Source organism: Macrobrachium nipponense, chromosome 10 (assembly GCF_015104395.2).
Source record: "Macrobrachium nipponense isolate FS-2020 chromosome 10, ASM1510439v2, whole genome shotgun sequence".
In the NCBI taxonomy this organism is placed as follows: domain Eukaryota; kingdom Metazoa; phylum Arthropoda; class Malacostraca; order Decapoda; family Palaemonidae; genus Macrobrachium; species Macrobrachium nipponense.
This window is the reverse complement of record NC_087204.1, coordinates 54508034-54521809: the sequence shown is the minus strand read 5'-3', so window position 1 is coordinate 54521809 and position 13776 is coordinate 54508034. Positions and strand designations below refer to the sequence as shown.

At 37.1% G+C, this 13776-nt stretch overlaps 2 protein-coding genes across 3 annotated transcripts in view; both read left to right on the top strand.

The window, feature by feature from the left end:
* Positions 1 to 13776, top strand: part of LOC135223624 (D-glucuronyl C5-epimerase B-like) — an 888924-nt gene that overhangs the window by 419606 nt on the left and 455542 nt on the right. For both annotated transcript variants that reach the window (XM_064262234.1, XM_064262233.1), the window contains exon 3: positions 2073 to 2117. The gene's annotated coding sequence lies outside the window, so the exon portion shown is untranslated. The remainder of the gene's footprint in view (positions 1 to 2072; positions 2118 to 13776) is intronic.
* Positions 13192 to 13764, top strand: LOC135223977 (uncharacterized). The gene has a single exon (XM_064262899.1). The coding sequence runs from the start codon at positions 13192 to 13194 to the stop codon at positions 13762 to 13764; it is 573 nt and encodes a 190-aa protein (XP_064118969.1).

Here is a 13776-nt window from a genome sequence, read left to right as displayed (position 1 = left end):
TGGACTAGTACCATTTGTCTGTCCTCCCGCTATCATTTCTGATTTTGCCTTTTATCAAATTCTTTTATCAAACTCTGTAGTTCCATTCTGCTATCACCAACTAATTATGTATTGCATGCTTACATCAGGTATTCACCTTCCATTCACAACCCAATTCATTATCATTATCCTGTGTCTTCCTGTCATTTCTTTTACCCATCTTTTTGCTGCATTCTTGAAGCTAACACGAAAGAGCCATGGAGACATAACCCATCCCTTTCTGAAGGTGAGTTTACACAAGGTTTCACAGCACGCTGCATACATAAGACTCATCACCAACTCCTCTCAGATTCTTGTTAGCCGCGCCTACTGGACTGCTCATTAGGACGCACGCGTCACGCCGCACCACTAATTCGTCAAGGCAAGCTTGATGGTTGAAGCCTGACCCAGAAAATCCGCCGACGATGAATCACTAGTAACCTTTCAGCTGTCATCCAGTTTTCTATTATACTGTAACCGCTATGGAATGGAATCGAGAAGATATCCGTTGTTTGATTGAGTATTATCAGCATCATCCATGTGTATGGAATGTAAAATGAACATCATATAAAAATAGAGATGTACGTGGTGTCGCTGCCGTCACAGCACTCGCGTAGCGTAGAGGCAGCACGTTATGTCATCCAGGTGGGCAGGCGTATGCTGGCAGAGGTGACTTATGAAGCGCGCTATGAAGCCTAGTGTAAACTCACCTTTAGATTTTTTTTTAGCACCAAATCAATCATGAAATATTCAACTTCACTGGGTTCTCTTCCTCATAAAAAAAAAAACACACACACCTGTATGTGCTCTTAATAAATTATACTACTCTTAGCACTAGTGACGTTGTATTTTGTTATACTGAATCATTTTCCATATCTGTTTATACGTTCCTCGCGACTTTCTCTTTCATAAAGCAATACTGTTCTTATTTTGTTTGCTTTCTCTTCCAAGGTGTAATTAGTAGTAGTATTGCCGCATAATTACTATGCACACTTATTTCTATGTTCATGTCCTACAGTACAGCAGTTATCCCTCTATCCTACTCTTTGGAAACCATTGCCTCCTTCTCACATACTAGATCAAGCTAGACAACCACTCAGCTGCACTATACTCTGTTTTTTTCCATCTGTCCATCCGCCTGTGGTGTTTGCGCATGGTAACACTGCATCCCGGGCTTTAAATAATATCCTATTTCGAATATTAACGGTGTAATTCACATACAGTAAATTATGAAAACACTTTTCAGTTGCAGATGTACACCCAGATATCCTTTTATTTACCTAAAACTTACACATAGCCTAACTATTTAAAGCCTGGACGCAGTGTTACCATGCGCGACCACCACAGGTAGATGGACAGATGGAAAAAAACAGAGTATAGTAACGCTATGCTTCTTCATGTCACTTGTAATCCCATTATTTTTTAAATTCCTCATTCTTACATTCTGAAGAGTCATTTTCATGTTATTTGCTTCTCATCTATCATCAGCATTCGGCAGCCTCTAACAGTATTCAACACAAGTCTGCATTTCTATATGACAGCATCTCCATTTGCATCTTTTAGCCTAAGATCCATTTGAGCCCTAATCGTTTTTTTACTCAAGATTTCCTTCCTTACATTTTAGTTAGCTTTCATCAGAAACCGAGACTCGCTCCCTTTCTCTTCATTACTTTTTCATGCGGTCATATTGAAGTGCTATCACAACGTTTTCTTCCGCCGCATACTAATTGGGCTAACTTATTCATTTCTTACCCACCGTAGACTCATCTATTACACATTTCTCTTCTTGGTTACACTTACACATTCAAAATTCCAAAGAACACATTTCCTCTCTTGGCTTTTTACACCATGGTCACAGGCTCTGAACGCTGTGCCTCCACCCAACCAGTGTCTAGTTTATTTTGGTATTTTGTGAAGTAGAAGTTATTAGATTTGAGATTTTCATGATTTTGCGGTTATCCGAAAGCTAGTTTCATAAAAGTGTATTTTTTTTTACAACTGGTGTGTTTTGTAGTCGTTAGACTGCACTTACAAGAGTCTTATTTTCTTTGCAGGGTACCGAGGACTTTTGGTGGATTACTGCTCTCCTTGTTATTCAAGTAAGTTATTTCATTTTTTATGATTTCTTATATCCTTTTATGTAGGATTTTTTTCTAGGAATTTGAGCACTCTTTAGCATTTTTACGATTGGGAACGTGAAGCAGAATGTGTGTGTGTGTGTGTATGTACGTAGTTGAGTAATTTATTTGTACAGTGGTGGGCCTTTCCAAGTATTATATTTAGATTAAGCCCTAAATATGAAGATGGAATAACGTAATCAATTAATTTATAATAAGTCTTCCGATGGGCTCAAGTGAAAAAATATGAAGATTAATAATGTACTTATTAACACTTACCAAATTTCCTTGTTGTTCTTTAGTAGTTTGTCATAAAATTCAATGATGGGTCAATTGATATCACTCGTGTAAACATTAATGCAACAATAATCTTGGACGAGACATGCAGCTATGTGACGCAATATATACATTATATTCACAGTTATGTGAGCAATATATACAGTTTTATATATATATACACTTGTGTTGCAATATTAGACATTATATTCACAGTTATGTGATGGAATATTATACATTATATTTACAGTTATGTGGTGCAATATATAGTTATATACACAGTTATGTGATGCAATACAGATACATTACCAGCGCATGTGATGTGTCGCTGTTTACGTTATCTGTGGCAAAACATCGCCTTCCAAAGGCCCTAATCCGCTGCTAACATTTCACAGAATCGGTGCCTGATTTTGGAGAACGGATCCTTATCCGCACGCGAGTCTGTCTACGCTGTCTGTACCAGTTGCCTTTTATTGCTAGCTTTTTGAATCGAAAGGATTGTTTATGCACTTAAAAATCAACACAGACGTCATTGAATTAGGTGTTACTATTTCTGGATAGATTCCGTGGGTGCTGCTGCTGCTGCTGCTGCTGCTGCTGTTGCTGCTTCGTGGAAAACGGGTATTTTCACGCCGGAAATTTGAAAAGAACAGTTGATCACTTTAATTGAAGGAAGTTTGCGATATCCAGTGAAAAAGAGAGGTAATGCCCCGTAATACATCTATTGCTGCTGCTACAAAAATTGCTGATGGTGACGACGAAAAGTCGTTGAGGGAATTCCGTCTAGTTGTGAATAAAATAATGACTTCAGGCAGACATTGCGATTATATACCATTTCAGTTATTCTTCCTTCGTGCCTCCTCCTTAAGGAAGAAAAAGGCCTCAAGTAAAATTTTGGGCTTGCGCATTTCTCTTATCTGAATGTTAAGGATATCGTTGAATATGTGTAAAAGACGTTAATGAAATGTGAAAAAGTTTCTGTTTTGGCCCACCAGCAAGGCTGAACCATTTTAAGGTAGTCAGTTGAGAAGCAGCTTCATGGAAGAGACGAGGAGCAGCGACGACAGTGCTCCTTCCGCTGAAAATAGCAGCGTGAAAAGTGATATCACAGAAACTGAGACAATCCAATGCGAGCAGGAGAAAACTGAGGGTCGAATTCATAAGAGATAACTTATATATATTATATATATATATAATATATATATATATATATATATATATATATATAGAGAGAGAGAGAGAGAGAGAGAGACGAGAGATGAGAGATGAGAGAGAGAGAGAGAGAGAGAGAGAGCGTAAACGGAGGGTAAAAAATGCAGAAATTCTGATCTTGATGATCAAATCGAGTGTCATTAATAGGGAGAATCTTTTCCTCACGTCTTTCCCGGTTTTGTTTTCTCTGAATAATCTTTTCCTCAGAAAACTGAGAGATATCTTTCAAACAAATGACGGAATAGAGATGGATGAGCCCCTTTACCCATCTTTTATAATGATACGATTCATGCACGGAATTCTTTTCGAAGAGTAGGACTCTTATTATCCTATATTTTTTGTATTGTCGTTAATTTAGTTGCCCTTTTTATTTAGAAATAACGCACATACCTATGATTAAACTGGTGCTGGATTAGATGGTCTTCCCGAAACACTCGAATATGTGATTCACAAAGATGAAATTGTATTTTTAATGGAATAGAGAATTGGAGACGAGTCCAACCATTACTGAAATTGGTTGTTATTAGATTCACAACTTCAGGTTTCTTACTTAGTGATCTTGTATTAGACATTGTTCTAAAAGGACCGTGATTTACCTCCATATTTGGAATCTCTTTTGACTTCAGTTTTCTTTTTGGCAATTCATTATTCCTTTCTCTTCCATACACACACACAACACACACACACACACACACAGCATATTATATATATATATATATATATATATATATATATATATATATTCATATATATTCTTTCTTTCTTTCTTTCTATTTTTAGAATTTTCATCTGTCTAACGCAGAAATGGTAAGGGTGTCAACGAGGTTGCCATTTTTGGTGATGAAAAAACTATAACTGATTCACTTAAAGGTAGATTCTTGGGTGAGACCCTATGCCTGCAAGACGTTTCGTTTTTGGCGGACGCTGATTGGCTGGGAGCTGCCTACCTGCCCCGGCACCACCAATCAGAGGCTTCCAAACAAACGTCTCTGTAAGCATTTGGCTCATCCACGAATCTACCTTAAGTGAACCAGCTATAGTGTTGTTTGTAGACTGAACTTTGGGCGCGCTGGGAACGCAAGTGATAGTGGAGAGTTACATTTGAAGGCGACTGATCAGGTCGCATTTTCCCAGTCCCTGCATTTTTTTTATAGTGTCATTTAGTGTGTGTTAATGTGTTGTGCGATGATTCTAGTCACAGTGTAGCATTGGTAGACCTTTCAACTGATTTTGTGTGAGTGGTTTTGTAAATACGAAACGCTTGAGTAGATAACAAATATATATATCTATATATATATATATATATTATTATATATATATATGGGGGGTATATATATATATATATATATATATATAGGTATATATATAGTATATGGTTTTTTAAGTTATGCATTTATTTTTCTTGCTACTGAGATTCGTTACCTGCTGGAGCTGTAAGGCTGTAAGCTGAAAGGCACAGCATTTCGGTTAAAATAAGGGTTTGGTAGTAGTGGTAAAAAAATCTCTTCATTAGATATAGCTTTTTTTTTTTATAAACAGCAATAATCACTAAACTTATTACAACTATATCGTAATGGCCTTTTTGCTGCTTGCATGACAGAAAAGTCTCGCAGTAATTTTATTGTATCCGTTCTTTGGCATACTGTACAACGTAGTTCTCATACTGCCCCCCCCCCCCCCTCTCTCTCTCTCTCTCTCTCTCTTCTCTCTCTCTCTCTCTCTCTCATTTATGCTGGAAGTATAAATAGATTTAGGTAATCCTATACGCATCAGCCGTTCGTTCGAGGTCCGTAGTTGAAAAGTGAGTCGCCTCTTAATGAAGGTTGTGATTGAATGCCAATATTTACCTTGACCTTCTCTGCGTCAGTCCATTTTACCACGTTTTCCAAACACTTGGGCGTTTTTCTCTTCCTCTGATCGCTTAGCGAAGTAGAACGGCACGGCCGGTTGGCAATCTTTAAATGGTCTTTGTATTTGAACTGTATTTACTTTACTATAATTACTGAGTGCAGTATTGAATGTGTGTGCTCTGTATCGATGTGGCTGGCGCTACGTCTATATTGACTTGATAACCAGTCCGGGGAATAAATGCAAGAGTCAAGAAATCTGTCTTGAATTAAGAATACTGACCTCATGTTTAGTTCAGTGAAGAAGTACTGGATTTAAATATTCGTGTCTGCACAGTAACTGTAGCGAAGCATTATGTTGTTTGAGCTTCCTTCTTTCATGATCGCCTTACTCACCAGATTTCGTATTGTTCAATGAAACGTTATTCTTCGTTTTGCTCAAAGACTATACAAAAGTATCTGTGTGAAAACTATGATTGATCACGCGAGTTTTAGACTTTTCTGAGGGGAAGGAGCGAGCAAAAACACTAAGAAATCGATGGACGCAATATGAGAACAGTATAATTGTGCTACACAGTATGAGAACACTATAATAGTACAACAATATGTCTGGTCTCTTTTTTGTATGCATGCAGTTATTTCCTTGTGGTCAGTAGGTAACTGTTTTCATGGCCAGTAACGCGCTTTACCTTTAGATGCCAAAAACAGACGGGGTGGTTTACAAATCATGGATCTGTGAGGATGCCTTCACAGGTGCCAAGACAATGATGCAGTTGATCTATAACGGCTCTTACAACAATTTTCCTTTTGCTTGAATTGATAGATTGAGCAACTGCTATTTGAACGGTCGTGTTTTAGTTTTGACGTTAAAGCTGGCTCAGTAATGTGCCATTGACAGATGCTTTACCAAATTTAGCAAAATGGATATTCAGGGGTTTACCCTTGCCTGTCAAGCTGCTTCTTGAACTGATTAAAATGTGGTCTTTGAAACCGAATTGTTAATACTCTTATTATTCACCGTCCATTTTTATACATTCATCGCTAATTAAGGTCGCTAAATTAGACCCAGAATGATAAAAATAGACTTTATTCGTAAAACCGTTAAGGCACTGATAAGTCGAGTCCTGAATCTGGAACTTCTACATGAAACATGAGTAAAATCCAAATAATACACCAAAATAGGAAATGGTAAATCAAAATATAAAATGGGAAACCGAAATAGCCCTGAGAATTGGACGAAACCAGTCAAAAATTCCTTTCTCTCCAGCAACAAACTCATCTTTCAACATTAGTCAAAAATACACAGTTACTCACAATGATTCTCCCCAGTCAATAATATATACAGTTCATAAATAGAGTCCCTGTCAGTTTGACATCTACCACCTCATTCCCCATCATTAGGGGCTTCCAGATCCATCCGAGAAAGAAAGAATCACACATGAATACGCAGAAATAAATGGCAATAAGACAAAACCAAAATTATAAAAATCAATGCACAGGACAAATGCACATACGAATATCTTGGAACAAAGTCACATATTGAAGAGAAAACTGTGAAACAAACTCTCAAGATATAAAAGACAAGGGCGTAAAATGTAAGTACGCTTAAGCCCTCACTCAAAATAGGTCCATCAATTATAGATTGCGTCACGACCCCAAGTTCCATATAGGGAACATACACTGTCACGCACTCACGTACGTATGGTCGCATGATCCGCCTATAAGACCTGATCAAAACCAGATCGGATGTCGATCACATTAGTATATCCCCCAAACTCCGCCCTGGCACTGCAACAATTGGTCTTCATACCCCGATCACGCATGAAGACCCTCATCATTCGGAATGTACGTTTGTATATCGTTTCATCCTTCCTAGGGCTTTCCATAGAATTTTGGGGACATTAGCGATCCAACCCCGGGGTGAAAATGGAGGGTGGAGTGAGAGACCACGAAAGAATCTAAGAACATGGCCATAAGAGAAGTAAGTGACACTTCTCCTCACTAATCTGTTCTTTTTTATGTATTTATTATTATTTTTTATTTTATTTTTGTTGCAGTGATTGGATCCTTCTCTATTATGCGCTGGTGCCACTAACCCTTTTTAATCTCATGTTTGATTCATGAGAATTATTTTCAATTTGTTTTTGTGGACCTACTTATAAAATGTATTGCTATTTCAGTGATGATGTGTATTAATAGGAAGCATATTTCCTTTTGACAGGAACTCTGTCGATTTGTCTATCGGCCCCCGTGAGCCGAATTATTACCAGTTTTGATAAGCCCTAATTGGGTCTATTGACGGGATGAAGAGACGATACTTTTGCTATGTGACTAATTAAAAATTTGTCGGAGTTTGGAGAAAAGGTGTCTCATTTTTCTCTTCATTTGTGGGAATTGTTCAGTTATCCGGATCCTGTTCTAAACAGTCCGTTTTCTATGTGTCGAGTTTTAATGAATGAATTTGGGTTTTCATTGGATTATCGTAATCTAGCTGTTCTCGTGATAGATAGAATCTTGCTTATCTTTTGGGAATAAAGCCTGTTTTTGTAGTTCAGAGTTTAATTCAGTGCCTTAATTAATTTTTGGAATTGTCTTGTGTGTTGGTCAGAGATTTCATGTCGGACACGTTACCAGGTAATGTATTAGTGCCTTCAGCATTCTTTACATACATATATAAATATGTGTCTGTATGTATTATATATATTATTTTATCTAATGATATATATTATATTATATATATAGATATATATATATATATATTGTACACCGTGGCATTTGTCATATTCATTAATATTAGGAATAAGTTTTGTTTAATATTCAGCACATGATGTAAATTGACTTTGATGGCTCAGAGTGCAAACTCACTGTACATGGTTATTTCTAAACCAGGCAGCGGTTCGAATCCCACTGGTGACGAAGCGTTTATGAGTTATCACCCAGGTATAGTGAATTGGGTATAAACGATACATGTGGCCTAATATTTGTGAATACACGCACACACATATACTATAAAGTATACATGTTACTAGCGAGAGAGAGAGAGAGAGAGACTACAGAAAATTCGTATCTTCAATCGTATGCATTACTAAGAGGACTTTCTTTTGGCAATAGAGATAAAACTCTATGAATTACAAAAATGCCATATAGTACTAACTTTAAAAGGTTAATACCCATGAAAACTAGCCAGAAATAGCGCCACATTCAACAAAAACATAAACACGGCTTTTTCCTCCTTTATTAGTTCGTTAAAGCATAGATTCTGCAAAAGTTTTCCCAAGAATCCTGACTGAAATTCAGGCATTTATAACATTCCGCTAAAGATTGCTTATAGTAGGTTTTCGTGGGCTGAGGCGGGGGAGGGGAGGGGAGGTCGATACCCGGTAAAATTAGCCGATCACGAAAAGAAATGCAGCTGCATTGGTGCAAGTGGTAGATTCGTGGGGCGAGTCTTTCCCTTGAGTCTTTCCCTTGATCTGTGAAATTGAAGATCTTTTGATTATGGGAAAGCTGTCTGCTCAAGACTCGAAATACTTGCAAAAGGAAATTGTCAAAGGTGCAGTTGGGACTTCTCCTGGCTAAAAAATCTTCACTCCCGAAGACATCGGCACTGATTGGATGTTTGTACAATTTGTTCATTTATTTGCAGTCACCATCTTGGAAATTTCGGTCATAGTAATGAAAAGCTAAGATACCTACCTACCAAAATCCCACTTCTTAGTACGGAGAATAAGTAGATACATGAGAATAAGTAGATCTAAGACAGGATATATGTGTACCACCACTGAGGGGGACGATAGAGAAAGTATTCAGCTTGGTGGAGAACAAATAGAGTTGATAAGTTTAAGTATTTGGGATCTTTTGTTAACGCTGGAGAAAGTATGGAAGACGTAAAACATCGGGTACAGGCAGGCTGGAACAACTGGAGAGCGGCCTCTGGAGTTCTTTGTAACGAAAGAGTACTGCGGAGGTTAAAAGGAAAATTTCACAAGACGGTGGTAAGAACAGCAATGCTGTGTGGTACGGAAACAGCAAGCATCAGAAAATGAGAATGCTTAGGTGGATGTCTGGGGTGACAAGAGAGGATAGGATCAGAAATGACTACATAAGGGGGTCGACTAAGGTGGTGGAAGTATCAAAGAAAGTGCAGGAGGGGAGGCTGAGATGGTATGGACACCTGTTGAGGAGAGATGAGGACCACGCTGGGAAACATACTATGGGGATGGAAGTTCAAGGAGGAAGAAGAAGAGGGAGACCAAGAAAGAGATGGAAGGATTGTGTGAGAGACTTACATGAGAAGGGAATTGATGAGGCAGAAGCGCAGGATAGAAATAGATGGAAACGGCTCATCCAAAATGGCGACCCCATATAAAAATGGGAATCCAGCTGGGAAGAAGATACATACATACATACATACATCCGAGAGAGACCACTGGAATGGATGTTTTAAGTATTGTATTATTTTCATCCCTCTTTTCGTGTTTATATTTTAGCCGTCCATTTTGTCTTTCCATGCAGTAAATTCTTTACATTTGAAAAGGACCTTAGAGAAGGCCGAAAGGTCCTTTGAAGTGCATCGTTTTCCAAATAATTTTTGTATCTGTGTTACGGGCTGATAGCAAAACCAGGCATTTCACGAACTGCCTGAAATTCCAAGCAGATAGCGAAATGCTCTCAGGGATATTTGATCCCCACTCCCCCGCTCCTGGTGGCCTAGTACTAAACACGGCGAAACAGTGACCCACCTACACTGTTTCGCCGGATTTAGAACTATAACGGGAAGTTCAATGTATTAAGCCTGTTTAGTACTAGTTCCTGGGGAGTTGTTAAATGTATTTTGCCGTGTTCAGTAGTAGCCCTCGGCCTATCAAATGTCCTTAAGTGCGTTTCGCTATCAACCCTAAATTTCATGCAGTTCGTGAAATGCCTGGTTTCGCTATTTATCAGGTAACATATACAGTAGGTGTATATTGCCAACATTTCGCACTGTTGGAGAAACTATTCTAGTTTCGTAGTTTTTAAACATTTTTTTTTATATCACATTTAAGGTAACAAATGTTTTTGTGGTGTAGATACATCAAAATATAAAAGAAGGAATGAATTGAAGTTACAGTTTTCCGAGTTGTCAACTTTATTTAGGTCCTTATTACACGCTTTGCTTTCAAATCTGTTTTGATTATTTAAGTGGGGAGCAAGTTTCGTTTAATTAGCTTATGAATAAGGAATTTGTAAAGCACAGAGAAGTAGGCGAGGTGAAATACTTGCATACTGTATATTTTACATACACAGACAAGACAGTATCATGTTTTATTGAAATTTAATTTAATGAAGCAACTTAGGTGTAGCACTCATTGACTTTTGTGTCAACACTTTGAGCTTTCCTGATCCAAATGTCGAAGGGTTGAAATCGCTGAGCATTTGAGTAGTGTTGCTCAAAAGAATTCTTCCTGTCACCATTTTATGATTTCCGGGTTTTACAGCCAGCAGACTTAAGTTTATCGTGTTTTGTTGATTGAAAAATAAATCGAACTTATATAATAGGGCTCGAATTTTTGTAGTGTTATCTGGTAATTTTGGTTAAACGGATGAAAAAGACATTAGATTAGAATAACCAGATTCTGTCTCATACTCTGTCGCCCATATCGTGGTTTATGCCTTTTTGTTTAACTATGGAATGACTTTCATCCACTTATCAATTTGTTTTATTTGAGTTGTTGTCTAATGGCTACCTGTAATATGTATGCAATCAGAATGTAATGTAACTCTCTCTCTCTCTCTCTCTCTCTCTCTCTCTCTCTCTCTCTCTCTCTCTCTCTCTCTCTCTCTAAGTCTTAATTTTAGGTGTCTTATGAAAGCCATACTGTTGGTTGGTTTTAATTTTTCGATCCTTACTTTTATTTGAAATCCTTTTGGTTTGACATTTTCTAAATTTAACTCAAATTTACTCTTATGCAATTTCTCCCGGTTGTGACCGGAGTATAGATATCTCTGTATGTACAGTTATGCTCAGAACTGATGCTACATGATTGCATAAGATTTCATTCAAAATGCACTAACTGGCAACCTAACGTACTCCATATTTATCTATCATTTAAATGCAAAAACACGATTATTGCATACAGTAAGGCCATAATATGTTCCACAGAGTGAAATCTGTCATATATTTCAAAACTGTATGAAAGTGTCATGTGTAGCCAAGTTTCAGAACAAACATTTACAAAACATTTTTCAAAACTTTCGTTCACTCATCGCTGATGCATTTGACCAAAACGAAATCAGACCTCAGTTCAATTGTTTAATAAAAACTGAAAAATTATCGAACATTAATATTGCTTCCAAAACAATCATAAAATTTGAAATGGTCATATTTGATTGTTTCTATGTCTCAGTGCTGAAGAAATGTAAATATGGTAATACAAAAGTAGAATGTGACCACTGATATGAACGTGTGAGTCGACCGCGCGTGATGCAACCAGTAGAGTGGCGGTCCAAAAAGAACTGCCCTTCATAACAAACATAGATCTACATTGAGTAGCGACAATAAAGTTATCTTGAAAACATTTACTTTGTATTTGTTAGAGGAATATTTGGATTTCATACAAATAAAATTATTTATGGTTTATTTCTTAACCACTTCAAAAATGATGGCTTACTAGCAAATATTTGCCTATACAATTATTCTTTTGTCAAAGTCAAGATTTTGTTCCTAGGCCTAGGTGTGTTAGATTTCTTTACACTTACCACTCACTTCTCTATATTAACAATTTCTGGCCAGAAAGTAAATGAGGTTATCTACACATTCTTAAGCTTCAAATTACCTTATGAAAGAATAAATTATACACAAAAGCAAGCAGAAGGACTTTTAAGAAAATAATGTTTTAAGCCAGTTAAAAAACAAGTGTTTCATATGCCTTGATATTAATTACTAATAGATATTTCAATTAATAGCCATCTTCTCCATATAATCCAAATCATCATCATCACCTTTTATGGCTAAAAGAACAGGTAATCTTTACAAATAAATTCATTAGTAACAGATTACATCTCAGAATTCTTAGAGTATTTCTTAGGTCTATAAATCATTTTACAACATACTGGCAGCTTAACCACAGCCTAAAACTTCAACATTCAAAGAACACTTCTTGTCATTCATATTCCTATTGTATTCCTCAAAAAACAGGTAATCTCTACAAATAAATTCATTAGTAACATATTACATCCCAGAAGGCTTAGATTATTTTTTTAGACCTATAAATCATATTGCAACATACAGCCAGCTTACACACAGCCTAAAACTTCAACATACCAAGAAAACGTATTCTAATTCATATTCCTCTTTTGAAAATTTTGTTATGACTGTTGAACTTATTAGGTCTACTCAGTGGCGGTTTCTCATATGGGCAATATGGGTAGCCGCCCGGGGTGCCATTTGTTTGGGAGCCACCATAAGAGTCCAATAAAAAAAAAAGAATATGAATAAAAATAAAACTAACGAAAATAAAATAAAAGAAGTAATAACAAATCAATAAATATTTTTTATCACTTATAAAAATCTAATATTTTTTAATAATTCTTATATTTTATTGATGTTTTCCAAGAGGAAGATAAATTTAACAAGGCTGGGACTCTAGGACTGGAAACATGCAAGCTCATTGCCTACATCACATGACAACAATTCAGAACACCTAAATTCTATGAAAATATGGAAAGAATTGGTAGTGAGGATGAGAACGGGGGAGACTATTGACAAGCAGGAGATGCCACTTCTGGAGGCTGAGAAGTTGAGATGGAAAGTGGTGCTGACACGTCTTACTGCAATTGCGCTTTCTCTTGCAGTTAGGAATTTGGCACTAAGAGGGCACACAGAAAAATTGTTCTTTCAATCAAATGGCAATTTTTTTAAAGAAGTTGAACTAATGGCAAAATCTGATCCTATAATGCAAAAAGGGACCTCCAGTCCCACCCTCTACTTTGGCCACCACATGCAAAACGAACTCACTGATGTGTTGAGCAACAAGACGATTTCAGCAATTATGAGCGACATCAAGCAATCAAAGGTTCTCTCAATAATTGTAGATTGCACTCCAGATATCAGCCATACTGAACAGTTATCAGTTGTGATTCGGGTTGTGTTACTTAAGGGGAAGACCCATATAATGGAACATTTCATGGGGTTTTTGGAGGCAGATGAGTCAACTGGGCAACATTTGGCATGTCTGATTCAGAAGAAACTGGAGAAGTTAAAATTACTGTCATGGACTGTAGAAGACAATTATATGACAGTAGAGCTAACATGAGAGGACAAAACA